General features: G+C 53.6%; 1 protein-coding gene across 1 annotated transcript in view; it reads left to right on the top strand.

The window, feature by feature from the left end:
- The first annotated feature begins 2,128 nt into the window (after positions 1-2,128).
- ALX4 (ALX homeobox 4) overlaps positions 2,129-16,136 on the top strand; it is a 39,702-nt gene continuing 25,694 nt past the window's right edge. The window contains exon 1 of the mRNA XM_006908055.3: positions 2,129-2,701. Coding sequence (XP_006908117.1) covers positions 2,245-2,701 — 457 coding nt within the window. The 5' untranslated portion in view covers positions 2,129-2,244. The remainder of the gene's footprint in view (positions 2,702-16,136) is intronic.

Genomic DNA, 16,136 nt, shown 5'->3' with positions numbered 1-16,136 from the left:
AAGGTTTTCTGCAGTAAGACTTTAGGCTGAACCCCAAATCATTAGCCAACCAAAAGAGCAGCAGCAGCGAGAATGGGGGATTAAGAACTTGGAAGGTTCAAAGAAAGAATTGAAAGAAACTTCAGTTGAACAGGAGCATTTGAGATGATGGCAGGCTCACCCACTTTTTGCTATCTGAGCTTGGAAAATTAGTTGTTTCTTTGAGTTTCAGTCTACCCATCTGCAAAATGGGCATAAGGTGAGCATTGCCAGATTGTTGGGGTGGCGGGGAGAAAGACCTATAGCTTTGGGCACACGAGGTTCTCAAAAAATTTAAGATCCTTACATGGTTTAGGTCTTTGGGCCAGAAAGGCGTGGTCCGGATGGGTGGGGGAGGGTCTACGGCACCCCAGGCCACGGTTTGCGGAATATCTTTTAAAACGAGCACTTCAAGGTAACGCGCGATGAAAAACAGATGTGGGATCTCACAGTCAGAGGCAGAGCAAGGAGCAGAGATACCTAGGGAATGGGGTGGGGGTGAGGATTAGCCCGGATGACGTTGCGGGTCGAAGCACGATCCCCGGATATTTTTTTTCTCTGGGAGACCTTAGGTGCAGAAGACTGCGTTCTGACCCTCATTCCTGGGTTCTGGGCGCTCAGGACCTCTCTCATTCTCCTTTGCCCTTTCACCTCTCACCCCACTGCCAGACTCCCTCAAGGCGTGTCCTCCATCCTCAGACTTTCTCCGCAGTTTATTGAGGGCTGCCCTAACGGGTGTTCTTCAAACTGAGTCATTCTTCAGCTGGAAACCCATTTCCTCTGTTCTTTGCGTTTTCACTGTCGGCAACGCCATTCCAGGTTGGGGGAGGGGGCTAACTTTAGCATGGGTTCTAAGGCGGGAGCTGCTACGTATGAGCTGTGTGACCTCGGCCAGGTGACGGAACCTCTCTGAGCCTCGGTTTGCTCATAGAAAAATTAGGGACCCCAATCTCCACCACTCATGGTTGTTGTGAGGCGCAGTCCATGATTGGCCGCATGGAAGGGGTTCGACGAACCGTTGAAGTTTTTTTCCCTTGCTGTGGCCGGTCTCAGGGCCCTGACGCACGCGTCCATGCGTCCGCGAGGGAAACCACAAACGATCAAATCAGAGATTAGCGACTACCTCACCCCAAGTGGTGAGCAGGTGACAGCGTGACGTTGGGGCGCAGCCAACGGGTCTCCTAACTCCACACTCTCAACCCGGCCAGCCAGAAAACCCCCTGGGCAGGGCGCAGACTTGAGGCGTGAGCGTCTGTGTCCCAGGCTGGGAGAAGTGAGGGGGCAGCGCTCTAAAGCTTCGGAAGCCTGACCCATTCCAGAGTTTCTCCTGGTGGCTGAGTGAACACAAGCCCCTCGGCACCCTTACAGGGGAGGGAAATAGTTAACCAGATGTGAAAGTGGCCAAGCCCAGGACGAGTGCTACATGTGTGTGTTAATTTCATGGACGAACCGAGAGCGGGGAAGAGGGTTGGAAATACAGAGGAAAAGGCATCGGTCCAGAGCCCCGCAGCTGCGCTGCCAAAGTCGTGAGGAAGTGTGCAAACGACTCGCCTGCACCGAGGCTAGCGGCCCAACTGACTGCAAATGTCAAAACCTGTTAGGTTTTTTTTCTTTAATCTGTCACTAAAGTTTTGCATGCCCCCCTCCCCTAGGCCAAAACGATAATTCTCAGCCTAGCCTCAGAAGCCCTGAGGGCCCTGACACCTCCCCACCCGTTCTAGAATCGGAAAAGTCCTAGGGTGTCTCCGGGTTGAATCCTCTGTGAGCGATTTATTAGCATCTCCATAAGAGAAAAAGAAAGGGCAGGGACAGTGGAAGGGTAGTAGAGATAGAGGAGGAAGCTGAGGAGTGGAGAAAGAAGAAGAGAATCAAGAAAAAAAAAAATTCACTCTCCTTTACCTGCTCCCCCCGCCTCCCAAAACCTTAAAAGGGCTTGGGAGACCTGGTCAACTTTCCGAAACATCTGAATCTTTTTACAGCCCTCCGTTCATTCCCTGGGCCAGCTGTTGGGGGGTGGGGGGGCAGAGGAGGGAGGGAGAGGGGGAGAGAGAGAGAGAGAGAGAGAGAGAGAGAGAACAGTCCCGCGAAGGGAGGAGGGAGGCAGAGCAGGCCGGCGCGGAGCGCGCAGCCACCGCCTCCTCGCCTCTCCAAACTCCCGGGCCAGGCGCGCGGTGGCGTCCTCGCGCTCTCGCTCGCGCCCCCGCCCGTCGCCCGCGCAAGCCAGGCATGAATGCTGAGACTTGCGTCTCTTACAGCGACTCGCCGGCTGCTGCCATGGACGCCTACTACAGCCCGGTGTCACAGAATCGGGAGGGCTCGTCGCCTTTTAGGGCATACCCCAGCGGCGATAAGTTCGGAACAACTTTCCTGTCCGCTGCCGCCAAAGGGCAGGGATTCGGGGACGCCAAGAGCCGGGCCCGCTACGGCGCGGGGCAACAGGACCTGGCGGCACCCCTGGAGAGTGGCGCCGGGACGCGGGGCTCCTTTAACAAGTTCCAGCCCCAGCCTCAAGCACCGGCGCCTCAACCGCCGCCGCAGCAGTCGCCCCCTCAGCCTCAGCCTCCAGCGCCGCAACCGCATCTCTACTTGCAGCGAGGCGCCTGCAAGACGCCCCCGGACGGCAGCCTCAAACTTCAGGAAGGCAGCGGCAGCCACAACGCGGCCTTGCAGGTCCCCTGCTACGGTGAGTGCACGTGCAGGTCCCTCGGGGCTGGGGACCCCAGGGCCCGCGGCTTCGACACCCCTGAAATACTTTAGGCTTGCGGGAGGCAGGAGTTGGCTGGCTGGGGAAATGCGGGGCCGAGCGGTGGGTGAATCCGAGTTGAAAAAGGGGATCGCCTGCTCCAAGGGGACCAAGGTATCCGTCCACCCCGCTTCATATTTATCCCCGCCACACACACGCACACACACACAACGCACGGCCAAGGTCGCGGAGCGTTCTAGCTGTTAAACTCTACCTGGAGTTGTTTTACCCCGACTCCGCCGTTTGCCCAGCCACTCGCTTTGCGCTGCCCGCGGGTGCATTGAAGCGGATGCTGCCCACCGGCTCCAGGCGTGCGGCTGGAAACAGTTGCGGCTCAGCGCTCAGGCACTGGGCACCCTGCTGCCAAGGCCCCGCTCCCCTCCGGCTTGGAGGCTCCACCCGCGGCGCCACAGGTGGGAGCGTTGCAGGTGCGGACCCAGCTGGGAGCTCAGAGCGCATTCGGCGGAGCGCGCCCCGATGCCTTGGAACAGGGGCGGCACACGAATATGGGTCCACAGACACCTGGGGCCACGAAAGACCCGAATCCGGGGGACTCAGAGCGCGGCTCGCTGCGAGGAGGTGGGCAGGCCAGAGTTCCCGAGCGTTTCTCTCTCGCAAGCCCAGGACGGTGGCTGGCCTCGGAACAATGGTATAGGGCCGACCCCAAAGGGAGGCAGGAAACCGCAGACCTCCAGGTGGCTCAGTGCTGGGGGCAGAGTGAAGTTTCTGGGTCCTGATTTGGGCCCACAAGGAACTCAAGGCCTAAATGACCTCCAAGCCCCCTTGAACGCAGGCCTGGGCCCCCAGAGCGCAGCGACCATAGTGGAGGAGACAGCCTCTCAAGGCCGGCCGGAGTCCAGAGTAGACCAGGAGCCGAGGCCTTCTCTTCCACAGAATCGAGATTGGTGAGCCCCAAGCTGGCAGCGAGGGAAACCAAGAAAAGTGGGGAAAACTTTCTCTGGACTAATAGCCCTAGGTACATAGTCCCCCCACTGAGGCTTTGGCCTTCAGGCAGGGCCCTAGATGAGCTGGTGCTGACAGGGCGATGGCTTTGGCTGAGCTGATCCAGGCGGGATGGAGAGGCATCAGGCCTGGGACAGAGGTGGGACACAGTAGAGGCCTTGGCAGATGGAATAACCTTTGGGAAACAGCCCATGGCAAAGCACTTTCTTACACTCAAACTGGCTCTCCCACAGGCTCCGAATTAGTTCATTTGGTAGTTGCTGACACGCACAAACGTTCACACAATCATATGCCTGTCTACACATTGCATTCTAGACACACGCACACAAACACAAAACCCAACTCATTAGCTAACGTGGTCACACATCAAGTACACTCATTCGTGTAGCCTTGAACATAGTCTCACACTTTCAAACCCAGAGGACAGGGCTGAGAACAGATTTAGAAAGATCCGGTGGCCTTTCTCCACTTCCTCCACCTTTCCTCTCCACCTTCCTGTTGGAATGAGATCAGGCACTCAGATCACAGACACAGCTCCACACAGGTGCTCCTTCCACACTCAGGCAGTGGGGGTTTCTCAGCCCTGTCCATGTGCACTGGCCTGCCTCCTGGCCTCGCCCAGGCCCCTCCTCGTCCATGTCATTTGGGACTATTAGGTGAGAACAAGTCACAAACTGGGAGACCTATGAAGGTTCATTGTACAAAGCCAGCAGACTCATGTGTTTTCTCTCCCACGGCTCTGGATTTTCATGTTCGAAAGAAATTCATCAATGAGGCTTCTGAGGAGGCTGAGATTTTAGGCAAGGAGAGATCCCAAACCGCTTCCACTCTCTTGTTTGGAAGAAGCCTTCAGGTTCAGAGGGAAAGGGGAAAGGGCTGGCCTCCTCTGAGCATCCTCTCTGAGCTCTTCTGGGCCCTCACATGCCAGCCTGACCCTTCCTCCACTTGTGTTAGCCATTGAGCTACCCACAGGGTGACCTATGAGCAAATAACTCTTCTACACCCTGTCCTCATCTGCCTCGTGGGGAGATAATACTAAGGCCTCATGGGTGCTAAATGTCTCCTGTGGAGACAGCAGGAGTCTAGCCAACTGTCCTCCACGCTTCCATCACCAGCCTCTGTGTTGTGAACCTGTGAGCACCCAGTTCTGAGGACAGGAAAGGCGCCTGCCCCTGCTCTGAGCAAACCCATAAGCTGCATGTTGGGACAGCAGGCAGCCCGGAATAACTGACAGGACCGCACTCCCAGGCTGCCCAAGATGGAGGCACTACTCAGGGCAAAGCCACAAACGACAAACAGCTCTGTTTATTCTTTTCCTTCTCTCGGCACCAGCTTCCCTGGCTAGGAGATTTCTGGCCCTACTACAAAGAAATTAGGCACATTAGGTCGAAGATGAGGGACCCAAGGCACCAAAAGATGAGGCTCTGCCCTTTACAGAGGCAGCTGGGAGAAGAGCCTCTGAAGTTGGCTCTCTAGATGGTCAGCAAGGAGGGAAACTGAGGCACATGTGGACAGCTATTCCCTCCCACACTTATCAGAGTGTATATTCTAAAGGGGAAGAATTGCGGCTCAAAAAAAAAAAAAGTCTTAGGGTGTTCCCAGGAGCTTGGTGAAAGTGGGGGCACTGGGCTCTGGGCTGGGCCTTGGCTGATCACAGTCCCCACTTCAGGTAGCTTTGACTTTGCAATCTCCTTCCCAGCTCGGTTGGTCCTGGGACCGGATACCAGCTCCTGGGTCTGCGTAACTACACCGAGTGAACGGGAGGCAAGGAAGGCTTCAAGGCCTCCTCCCCGACTTTAGCCCCGGGAGCCACTCCCGAGTCCAAGGGGTCCTCAGCCAGTGAGATGCGGGCCTGGGGGGCGCGCCAGGGCCATGCGAAGGGAGTGCGCGGCGGGGAAGCCGACTCGGTCTCCACCCGCGGAACTTCTAGTTGCCGAAAGTGGAGGTGGGAAGAAATCCTCGTAGGCTGCAGTCGTCTGTACCCCTCACCGGGGCCTCCGTTTCCCTGTCAGTAGTGAAAGGGCGACGAACAAGATGAGTTGGCAGTCCCCTCCCGCAGAAAGACCTTCGCGTTTTTACGAAAAAGCCGGGTTCTCTCGCCTGATGCAATCCCGACCTCGCCAGGGTCCGGTTCCACACTTCGGCCTTCCTAAGTCTCTGCCTGTCCCTAGCCCGATTTTGGCCGCGTGAGCCCCAAGAGACACGCCAGGTCGGAGAAGACATTTCTCAGCTGCATGAAGAGCCTCCTCGCTGCTGGGGCGGGGGCTCCGGCACCTCGACCCCAGACCCACGGCCGACTTCCCGGGCCGCCGCGGGCACGCCAGGCCTTCGCCATGCGCCCCGGGACGCTTCGGGGAGCAACCCTGCTCCCTCTTCTCTTTCGCTTTCGATTCGGTGCACGCAGGTTTTCGTCGCTAGCGGATTGCTACCTTCCCATCCAACGGCCTCGAAGGCAAGGCTCTCAGCGCAGAGGTCTGGGGAGACGCGGGCCGGGCTGGAGACCCTTGAGGTACCTCGGAGGGGCTGGTCCTGATTTGTTGAATTAGACGCAGTGCTCGAATGCTAAGGATATTCATTTCCACGCACTGACAGAAGCCACACACCACAAAATATGTCTACTCCGCCCCGGTCGGGTCGTATTCGAATTTAGTCTACGAACCAGGATGTGTTTTTGAACGGGACCCTCAAAAAATACATCGAGAAAGGGAGATGCGGGCAGAAACTGTAAGAGCCCGTGGGTGATTGAGGATGATCCAGGGAAAACAAGGAGCTGTGACATCGCAGACCCTTGGTCAATTTGAGGGTCGGGGGAGGAACGGGGGCTGGGAAGGAAGATGCTTTTAATTTTTCACTTCGTTAATCTCTATAGCCACCACAATGCAGTCTAAACACATAGGCTCTTAAATAGAAAAACAGAAGGCCAGGATTAAAAGTCTGGTATTTTGAATCAATCGATTTGCAGAAAGTTTTCTTTCCTATAAATAATTTATATACAGCGAAGCACACAGCTAAGTGGAAAGTTCAAATAACTGTTATATATGTGAACGCCAGTATAACTACCACCTGGATCAAGACACCCCGTTATGAGTTGTGTTAATACACAAAGACTTTGGGGAAGAAAATTTTTGTAAGTTGTTTCAAGAAAATTGCATAAGAGACTTCGGAGAGCCGGGGACCCCCTCCCCCCTTGTGCCGACCGTGGTATTTCTTGAGTAGGGTGACCTTGTACGCCCGGGCATTTGCGCGGTCCCGACTCGGAAAGCGATATCACCATGGGCTTCGCCAAGAACCTCGCCACAGCCGCCCCCGGGCTATTCCGGAGTTGCCGAAGCCCTCGGCCATGCGCGCTGCAAAATGCGGCCGTGGTAGGAAAACGAGTTAAAACAGCATACGTAAAATTTCGCCAAAGTCCCCGAGGGCTTTCGTTTTGGAGAGCAGCTGGGCACACTTTTCTGGGGACGTACTTTTATCTCGGCCTCAGCCGGTTTCTCTCTTCCCGCAGCTTTGCGCACGGCTTTGTTTGGGTGGCAATTTGAAATGTGAAATGGAAATACATGGGTCTTTGCAGTTACGGAGGGGAGGGGAGGTTGGAGTCTCGCGTGTTTGTCTGGGGTTCAGGCTACTCCGCTGATCTCTGGATCAGGGTGCCCAAAGCGACAGGCGGGGAAAGAAGGGGAAGACTGCTCGGAGCGCTCAGGGCACCGCCGGCATAGGATGCGGAGCCGGAAAGCCGCGACTCAGCGGTGCGCCTCTCCCTGCAAAGAGAGGAGAGTTGGTGGTGGCGCGCGGGGCTCCAAGAGAATGCTGGGTGGGCGAGAACTCCCTGCACCCGGAGCTTCAGCATGCTCCGCTCCCACGACCCCAAAGGACCTTGGCCCAGGCACTGTTTGGGGTGGGGCAGTGAGAGCCCGGTCATGTGTCTGGACGACGACTGCCAGGCGCCACCTGGCCACATACCCCCGCAGCTACAGGGCTCCCCAGAAATCGCTAAGATGACAGGTAGACCATCAGATTAGGAAACCACGACAGTGAGGCCGGGCCACTTGGTGATATCGTCCAGCAAACGAATTTAGAGTGACAGCCGCCGGTTCCATGCCCAAGGGCCTTAGACGCCACATGCTGTCTGGTTAGTACTAGATTGTGAGAGGAGGCCCTTCTTCCAAACAGGGCCCTTTTGTGGAAACAGGAGTCACCTTTCTCCTCCCAGCAAGCCCACCCAGCCGCAAGCTGGTGCTTCTCGGAGATCAGAGTTACTGGTGTCCCCTCCAGACACCTCCCCTCCAGAGGTACAGCCTTGCACCTTCTCTTGTCCACAGGTGTGCAAATAGCGACATCCCCACCTCCATACAAGATGCTCTTTCCTTACCCAGTACAAGGGTGCGGGGTAGCTGGGGAGCAGCAAACGCCGTCCTGCCTGGAAGCTGGTATCCCCAGAAAGGCTGACTCGGTGCAGCAGAAGCCTCTGGTGTGTCCGGTGAAGTGTGCTGGGGGGCCCCAGACGCCCCAGACCCGCTCCCACACCCCATCCCGAGGACATTCTGTCTCCTTAGCAAAGACCCTCTTCTCTACCCCCGTCCCACCGCAGACTGCCAGCACCAAGGAAGAGAAGAAGGAGTGGAAAGGAAGTTGAAGTCGGGCGGAGAGGAGACGCGCGGAGTGGAGGCTCAGAGGAACGAGAGGGTGGGGAGCGGGGTGGCGATGTGGGGTAGCGAGCAGTTTCGGGTTCTGCCTCCAGAGGCAGCTAGGAAGGTCGCGGTGGGGCTCCGCCGCACTCAGAGTGCCTTTTAGCAGAGGAGGGTTACTGGGAGATGCTGGCGGGAGAGGAGCGGTCAAAGAGGCGCCACAACCCGCCAAGTACCTGTCTTTCCCCGAGACGGCACCGCGTGTACTTCGAACCGCGAGGTCGGGGCTGCTGGGCGCCGGAGCCGCTGCGCGTTCGAGAAAGAGAGGGAACCCGAGCGCGCTTCATTGAATTCTTAAAGCAGATTGTCTTGGAGCCGATTCTCCTTCTAAACCCGGGGGCCACAGAGCGTGGGCGTAGCTTCCAAGCACCTCGCAGAGGAACTGCGGGCGACGGTTTGGGGAAGAAGCGGCTGTTTCCCCACGCGCTCCGAGGGCCGCGACGGAGAAGGCTGTGGAAGGTCAGGGCCGCGACGCTGAGGTCCAGCTCGGCGCACGTGCGGCGCAGGGCACACGGTCCGGATATGGGCCGCGGTGGGTCTGCACCGTCGCCTTTGGGGAAATCCCTTTCCCTTCCCCTCCTGGGTCCGAATTTTCGCTTTGAGAAATGCTGGAATTTGGACAGTTTACAAAGGCCCTCTAGGCGTTTCTGTGCCAGTACCAGTTTGGACCCGCCTTCGCCCCGTTTTCCTGCCTTCCCCACCCTTACGTACATTTTTTGTCCAGAAGAAATCGAGGAGTGTGGACAGAAGAGACGTCCTTGGAAGCGGAAATGGGTCCTGACGGTTCCCTGGAGCGTGTTAAAAGGCGCGGGGACGCAGTGGGCCGGCGCTCCTGGAGCGCTGCGTTTGAAGGCAGGTAATAGGCTCCAGGCCGGGGCTTAAATACCGAGCGGGGCGATCTACGTGTGTCTCCGTGCTTACTAGTGACCAGGCTCAAGTGGAGGCCCTGGGGTTCCCAGCCCCTCTGGGCCACTCGTCCCCTATCTCCACTCGTCTTCCCTATATCTGCATTTACTGAGCACCTACTATGTGCCAAACCTTGTCCTAGCAGAACAAACCAAGGGCCTGTGTGCTATCCTATAGCTTACATTCTTCCAGGAGTATATATTTGGACATAATAAATATTTACTGGCTGGAAGGATGAATGAAGAATTAGGGTCTCATTCGGAGTGTGGGCCGACCCAAGTTAAGGCCACCTATGAGCGGATCCCAGTATCTTCATTTGTGAGTGGAGGCATGGGTGGGGGGGAGTTGCGTGAGCGTGTGCACAGCGTGAATGTGGGCGGGTGTGTGCCCCGCCTCTACTCATTGGGTCGGGTCCTGCTGTCCCAATGTGCTTCAGGGGACTGCGTGTACTGATTCATGCACACTCTTTTATGAAAGACAAATGTGACCCCCAGCGCTTGTGTCTGTGTGTCCTGTGTACTCAGTGCACTCAAGGGTGAGACCTGCACTCTATGCCAGGGAGACAGTGACTAAGCGCCTGTGCTTCTGGGCCTGTGGCCTTTCCCGCCTGTGGTCCGGGCTCCACTGGAAAGCTGACTCATCGAGTGGCAGGCAGAGTCCCCCTGTGGCCAGTGGGGGTGGCACCCAGTCACAACTGTCATCTTGGGGCCCTCACAGTTTCCGCCCAACACACCCACACTGGAGTGAGGCCTCCCTTCAACCCCCAGCTCTTGAGTTTACCCTCTGTCTTGTGCACCATCTTTATGCATATCGCAGATCTCATTTGGCAGAGAAGCAAACGGAGGCCCAAAGAGAAATGGGGCCCCAAAGACAGGTTCATGGGAAGATGGAAACCGCTGCTGGGTTCTCCTCCTTCCACTCTCAGGGACAGAGGAGGAAGACAGACTTGAGGAATATCGGCTCCGGATCACCCGCTCTCCTTTCATCGTAATCTTTCCAGTACACAGCACCCTCTCTCTGTGCATCAGATAGGGTACATGCTTGCAGTTCCCCCTCCTCAGAAATAAAGCAGACTCTACCATAAATGCCTGGGGGTTACAGGGACAACGGGAGAGCAGTCGTGGAGTTCCTGTAGGATTGCAGGGACCCATTCTGTATGTAACCAGGCAAGGCTGGGACTCCTTTCCTCTGCCGGGTTCCCTGGGTGAGGTTTTCCTTTTCAAGCGGCGGAGGACATTCACTGAGGCCGTAGGACAGCCCTCCTATTCTCTGTTAACGATCTGCCAGCCCTGGAGGCCGCGGTGGCATCCAGGAGTCCTGGTACTGCCCCTCTATACATAATGGGTCATGATGTCAGGTTGGATGTCCCACCCTGTGTCGGAAGAGACACCAGATGTCTTCTGGCCCAGATGTCCTGTTTCACAGACGAGAGGACTGAAATGCTTGATCTACTAACTCGTTGCTCACCAAACTTTGCCTGTCACTGTGCCAGGCCTTGTGGGAGATTCTGAGAAGCTCTGGACGCAGCTCCTGCCTGCAGGTCCAGAGAGAGAGACAGACTGGTTACTTGGCCACTTCAGTTCACCGGGCCATGCTGGAATGAGAAGCCCCTACTCAGGCTGGGCAGAGAAGTGCTTGGCTCTCCCTGGGGTGTACGGTGTCAGGAAGGGCTGAAGGGCTGTCTATGGGCTTTGTAGCTCATTAAAAGCTCCCCCACCCTACCCCCACTGCAGCCCACAGGTGGCTGTAACCTCTCCCAATAAGAAGAGGGCTCAGCGAAGTTGAGGGGAGTTGGGATTTGCCACCACAGACCCACTGGACCTTCTCTGGTAGCCGAAAAGCCCTTGGCTGCTTCTCTTCTTTCTCCTTTTCTCCCTCCATGCCTTCTCTGAAAATCAAGAGATCTGAGTTCAAGTCCTGACGTTTCCATGAAATAGCCATGTGCCTTTGGAACGTTCCCCTCATTTCTCTGGTTCTATTCAATCCATTTGCAAAACAGAGCTGTTTAGGCCTGTCTTATGAGAGATGGGGGAACTGAGGATGCAGAGAGGTAGTGTGCCCGCAGGTACATCTGGCAAGGTCAAGTTCTTCACCAGGGAGCACTAAGGGCCCCACCCCCTCTCATTATCTACCTTTTGTGGGTGATGGGGTATTTCAAATAGTGGTGGTGGTAGGTGTTCCGATCACGTTTTAGATAAAGGTCCAACTTCATTCTTTCACATGTGTTTATTCAGTTTTACCAGCACCATTCGTTGAAAAGACTGCCTTTCTCCATTTTATGGTCTTGGCACCTTTGTCAAAATCAGCTGGCCATATATTTGAGAGTTTACTTCTAGATTCTCTATTTCACGGTCTCTGTCTCTGGCACGCCTTCTCTAGGGAAAGTCCAGAATCCCAGAGAGTGGAGAACCTCACGCCATCCTGTCCGTCCTCTCGCTTCCAGGCCAGTGACTGACTACCAGAGAGATTCAAATCAGGGACACCTTTGTTTTCCAGGAACCAGAGCTGGCGAGAAGGGTGGAAGGCAGAGCCCTTGGCCAGGGTGCCAGAGCCATGACCTTGGCCTTTAACTAGGGCTCCAGCTGTTTAAGAGCCCCCATGTACATTAGATGACCCTCCTGTGAGAACATAGCTCCAAAGGAAATTCTCATATGCTCTTAGGGTCCATGCACCATTTTCTGAGAGGTCCAAATTTGGGGCCACTCCCTTAGGTAAGATGATCCCAGCGCCCCCTCCCGGAGGAGCTAGAGGGACTCCAGGAGGGAAATTCACTGTCCATTCTCCACGGCTTTGTGCTGTTGGCCCTGTGAGTACAGTAGTCCCCCAGTATCTGTGGGGGTTACATCCTAAGACCCCCAGTGGATGCCTGAATCTGCAGATAGTACCAAACCCTATATATACTATGTTTTTTCCTATTCATACCTATGATAGTTTAATTTATAAATTAGACATAGAGATTAACTAATAATAAAATAGAACAATTATAACAATATACTGTAATAAAAGTTACGTGCATGTCTTGGGAGCCATTAATAAGTAAAATAAGGGTTATAGCATGAGATTTCATCGCACTACTCAGAACAGTGCACAATTTAAAACTTATGAATTATTTATTATGGAATTTTTCATTAAATATTTTTTGACTATAGCTGACCATGGGTAACTGAAACCACAGAACGTGAAACCATGGATTGGGGGGACAACTGTATCTTGAACATTTTCTGCTTGATTTCCATAAGAGGCATTTGCCACTCCCTATACTCTACCCAGCCATCCAGTGGGTGGCATGGCCAGGGGCTCAGGCTCCTGGGGCTAGATGGGCTTCGGGGCTCCCAGCAAGGGAGGGGCGCTGCGGAGAAGAGGCTGTCAATTCTGGTAGAGCAATGGGGAGCCCCAAAGGGCTCCCTTTGGAGGCCAGTGCTTCCTGCCTTGTAACCCCCCAGCCTAGGTGATTAGACAGAGGCCTGCTTGAGCCTGGCCTCCCAGCTGGGCACACAAAGGCAAGTTTCAAGCACAATCTCCAGTGCTCTTGGAATCTTGTAGAAACCTTGTTCATCCCATAATTGGGCCCGAAGGCTGCCTGAAACTTCAGAAGCCTTTGGTTTGGGGAGGTCGCTGCAGCCAGGACCTGAACACAGCCCACACAGCTGAGTGACCTTGGGCAAACTGGTTAAACACTTTGCCTTAATTTCCTTATCTGTAAAGTAGGACTAAGAATAATATCTACTTTTTAGGACTGTTGTGAGGATTAAATAAGGTAATATAGATAAGGAGCTTAGAACAGTCCCTGAAACAGAGTAAATGCTCGGTAAATGTTAGCTATTATTATCATTGATGGGATTTTGCTGGAGCCTGACTAGATCACAATAGTCAGAAACTTTGACAGACAATTATAGTTGACTTAAGTGCATAAAATTGGAAAATGAACAAATTCTTACTGAATCTACATCGTATGGTTGATAAAATCTTTTATATGGATGAGCGATGAAAGGGGCGGAGGCTAGACATCTGCCTAGCATGAGGGCAGGAGGGACCAAGAGGGGAGAAGGGCACTCCGCGTCCCCCAGACCCTGCAGGCCATGCCTCCCAGGCTACTGCAGCTTGAACCCAGGCCTCGTGAGCTGGGGCATAACCTTCTGTTCTCTGTGTTCATCTGACCCAAAGCTTCAGACCAGGAGGTCCCCAAGGACGGGGGCCTGCTTCGTCTTCATCTCTGCCTGGGCACAAGGCTGGTCATAGAAAGTGTCAGAGAGTTTCCGCACCCCCTCTGGACTTTAGCTTGCCCATCTGTGATTAGGGGACATCTAGTGAGCGTCGCCTATAGGCCAGACCTGAACTGGGATCTTTCATTCAAACCTCGGTGGATATTTGCACTGCTAATTTACAGATAAAGAAGGGGAGACTCACAGAGGACTAGGAACCCGCCCATGTCCCCGCTGTGAATTGATCCCAGATCTGAAGCCAAAGGACCTTTCCCTCTCTATTCCTCTGCCCTTGGGAATAGGCAGCTGCCTTGGTGGCCTTGGTGGCCTCATGTCTCTGTGTCCATCAGACAGTATGAAGCATGTGAGAGAGCTCTGTAAACTGTGGAGTGGGTGCACCTGGGAGAGATTTTCAGTGCACAGTATGCCATCTTCCCCTCACCTGCTGACATAATGACCACAGACCCTGACTGCCCAGGCCCCATCTTCCTCCTCCTTCCAGAGCCATCCTCAGAAGCAGACGAGGGCAGGGCCCGTGTGCGTGCATATGCGTGCGTATGCGTGCGTATGCGTGTGTGTGCGCGCGCGTGTGTGTATGTGTGTGTGTGTGTGAAGCAGTTCCATGGGAGAGGAAGGAGGAGCTGACAAACCCCACCCTAAACTCATGGTCATTGACCTTGTCATTTGCTCAGCACCAGCATCTGGACCAGGGAGGAGGGGCCTGACTTGGAGAAACAAGGCCGGTGGACAGAGAGGGCCAGGCTTTCTTCGTTTGGGCCCACGCCTACCCTTGCTTGGCCTAGGAGCCTCACAGGACTCGGTAACTCAGAGACGATTCCACAGAAGCCAGCTCTGTGCTACCCAAAGTGCATCCTCACTGTTTCATGGGCTGATTCGTTCCCCTAAAGAGTAGCAGGTTGAAAATAGAAGTGCTCATCTCACATCCTCTGTGGATCAAGATTTTCTCCATAGAAGGCACACACCATGTACTTTAAAGCAGAGACTTATTTGAATTTTTTTCAGTGCAGATGAGCAGAGGTCCATGAAAAAACCATTTTCAACTGACACGTTAGTTGTAAATGTTAGAATATTGAATATTATTTATACTTATTACTTATTACATGTGATGAGCAAAAACACTTGGAAACTGCCCACCCTAAACTCCAGCCATTTAGATGGGAACTCTAACAGCTTAGATATAATTATGTTCTAGAAATTAAAAAATTTTATCCATTTGATAGTTATCAAGGTGCAATTTTTTTAAAGCAAAGTTCGAAGAATCTTATTCATCCTTATTGACCTCAGAAAAACTTGTTCTTTCTGCCCTACGATTCATTCAGCCGTTATTTTCCCTTGTCCAACAGGAGAAGAATCTTGCTTTTCCAGCTCGTAAATGATTCTTTAGATTAAAATGAACACCTAAAGAAAGAAAACACTTGATTTGGGGCAAAGAAGCAAATTCTCTCCAGGCCGACGTGGTCCTTTTGTGAACTGAGACATTTAGTAATCTGACAAGATTAATTCAGTCCAACAAGTATTTATTGGCTGTCAGACATGGGTACCAGAGCTTGATAAGACACTTCCCTGCCCATGGCAGGGGTATAGTCTAATCTCAGAGACAACCATAAATCCACTCTTGCAATGCTTTGTGATAAGGAATTTAATTATTAGGTGCTATTCGGGGAGCTCAGACGAGGATGTGGCAGGGAAACCACAGGGAAGAAGAAGGGGATGATACTAGGCTCAGGCCTGGGAGGCAACCTGGGCTCATTAGGCAGAAAGGGCCTGGACATGGCCCTGAGTCACTAAGGTCGGTTTCTGCATGACGGCAGTGGTGGCACATTTCTGAAATGGCCCCCTTTGCTCCTCCCCACTTCCAGACAAATTTCAGGTGGTATTATGGGTAGAGGGCACCGGATGCTTCCACTGAGAAAATTCTTCTTGAGCCGTTAAATGTTCGTGTGCCTCCATAAGAAAGGCATCCAGATGTCACCAAGAATGTTAGTGGGAGCGAGGTTTTATTAGTAGTTCACAACTGATCTGAACTCTGTCAACTGGTTTGTGAGCCACTCTGTGTTCAATGCAATGGTTAAAAGTATAATTTTTATTTCATGGTTATGCCGTTGAGTTGCAACCTCAGTTAGGTTAAAGTGTATCTATGTAAGGGTCTTTCTTTAAAATAAACCAGAAGTTTTAAAATATATATATATGTAACGAATTAAAGTTAACATCCGATTTTTACAATGGTGTCAAATGTCTCACCCCATTTCAGCCTTGGTTTATAGAGATGTGAAATGGCCCTGGATTAGAAGGGGAACCCAGGGGACCCTTTGGACAGAGGTTTGCAAATAACATTCAGGGCAGCTGGGCCGGGAAAACGTGAGCTGAAGAGAATGCACTTGGGGAAGGAAGGGCGCATGGGACGAGACATTTACAGGTTGAATGACTTTGCTTAGCTCTTGCACCTGCCCTGGCCTAACTTGCCCCAAATATTCATACTATATCATGGAGGGTTCCCCTTCAGATAGAGAACATGCTGTATGTCAGCCAGAGATGTGTACTCTTGCACTCAGCTTTATTCAAACCTCATAACCATCCTGGGATGTGGATCTTATCAGCTTT

The sequence above is a fragment of the Pteropus alecto genome, unplaced genomic scaffold (assembly GCF_000325575.1).
Source record: "Pteropus alecto unplaced genomic scaffold, ASM32557v1 scaffold71, whole genome shotgun sequence".
NCBI classification, from domain to species: domain Eukaryota; kingdom Metazoa; phylum Chordata; class Mammalia; order Chiroptera; family Pteropodidae; genus Pteropus; species Pteropus alecto.
This window is presented reverse-complemented; position numbering and strand designations above follow the sequence as displayed.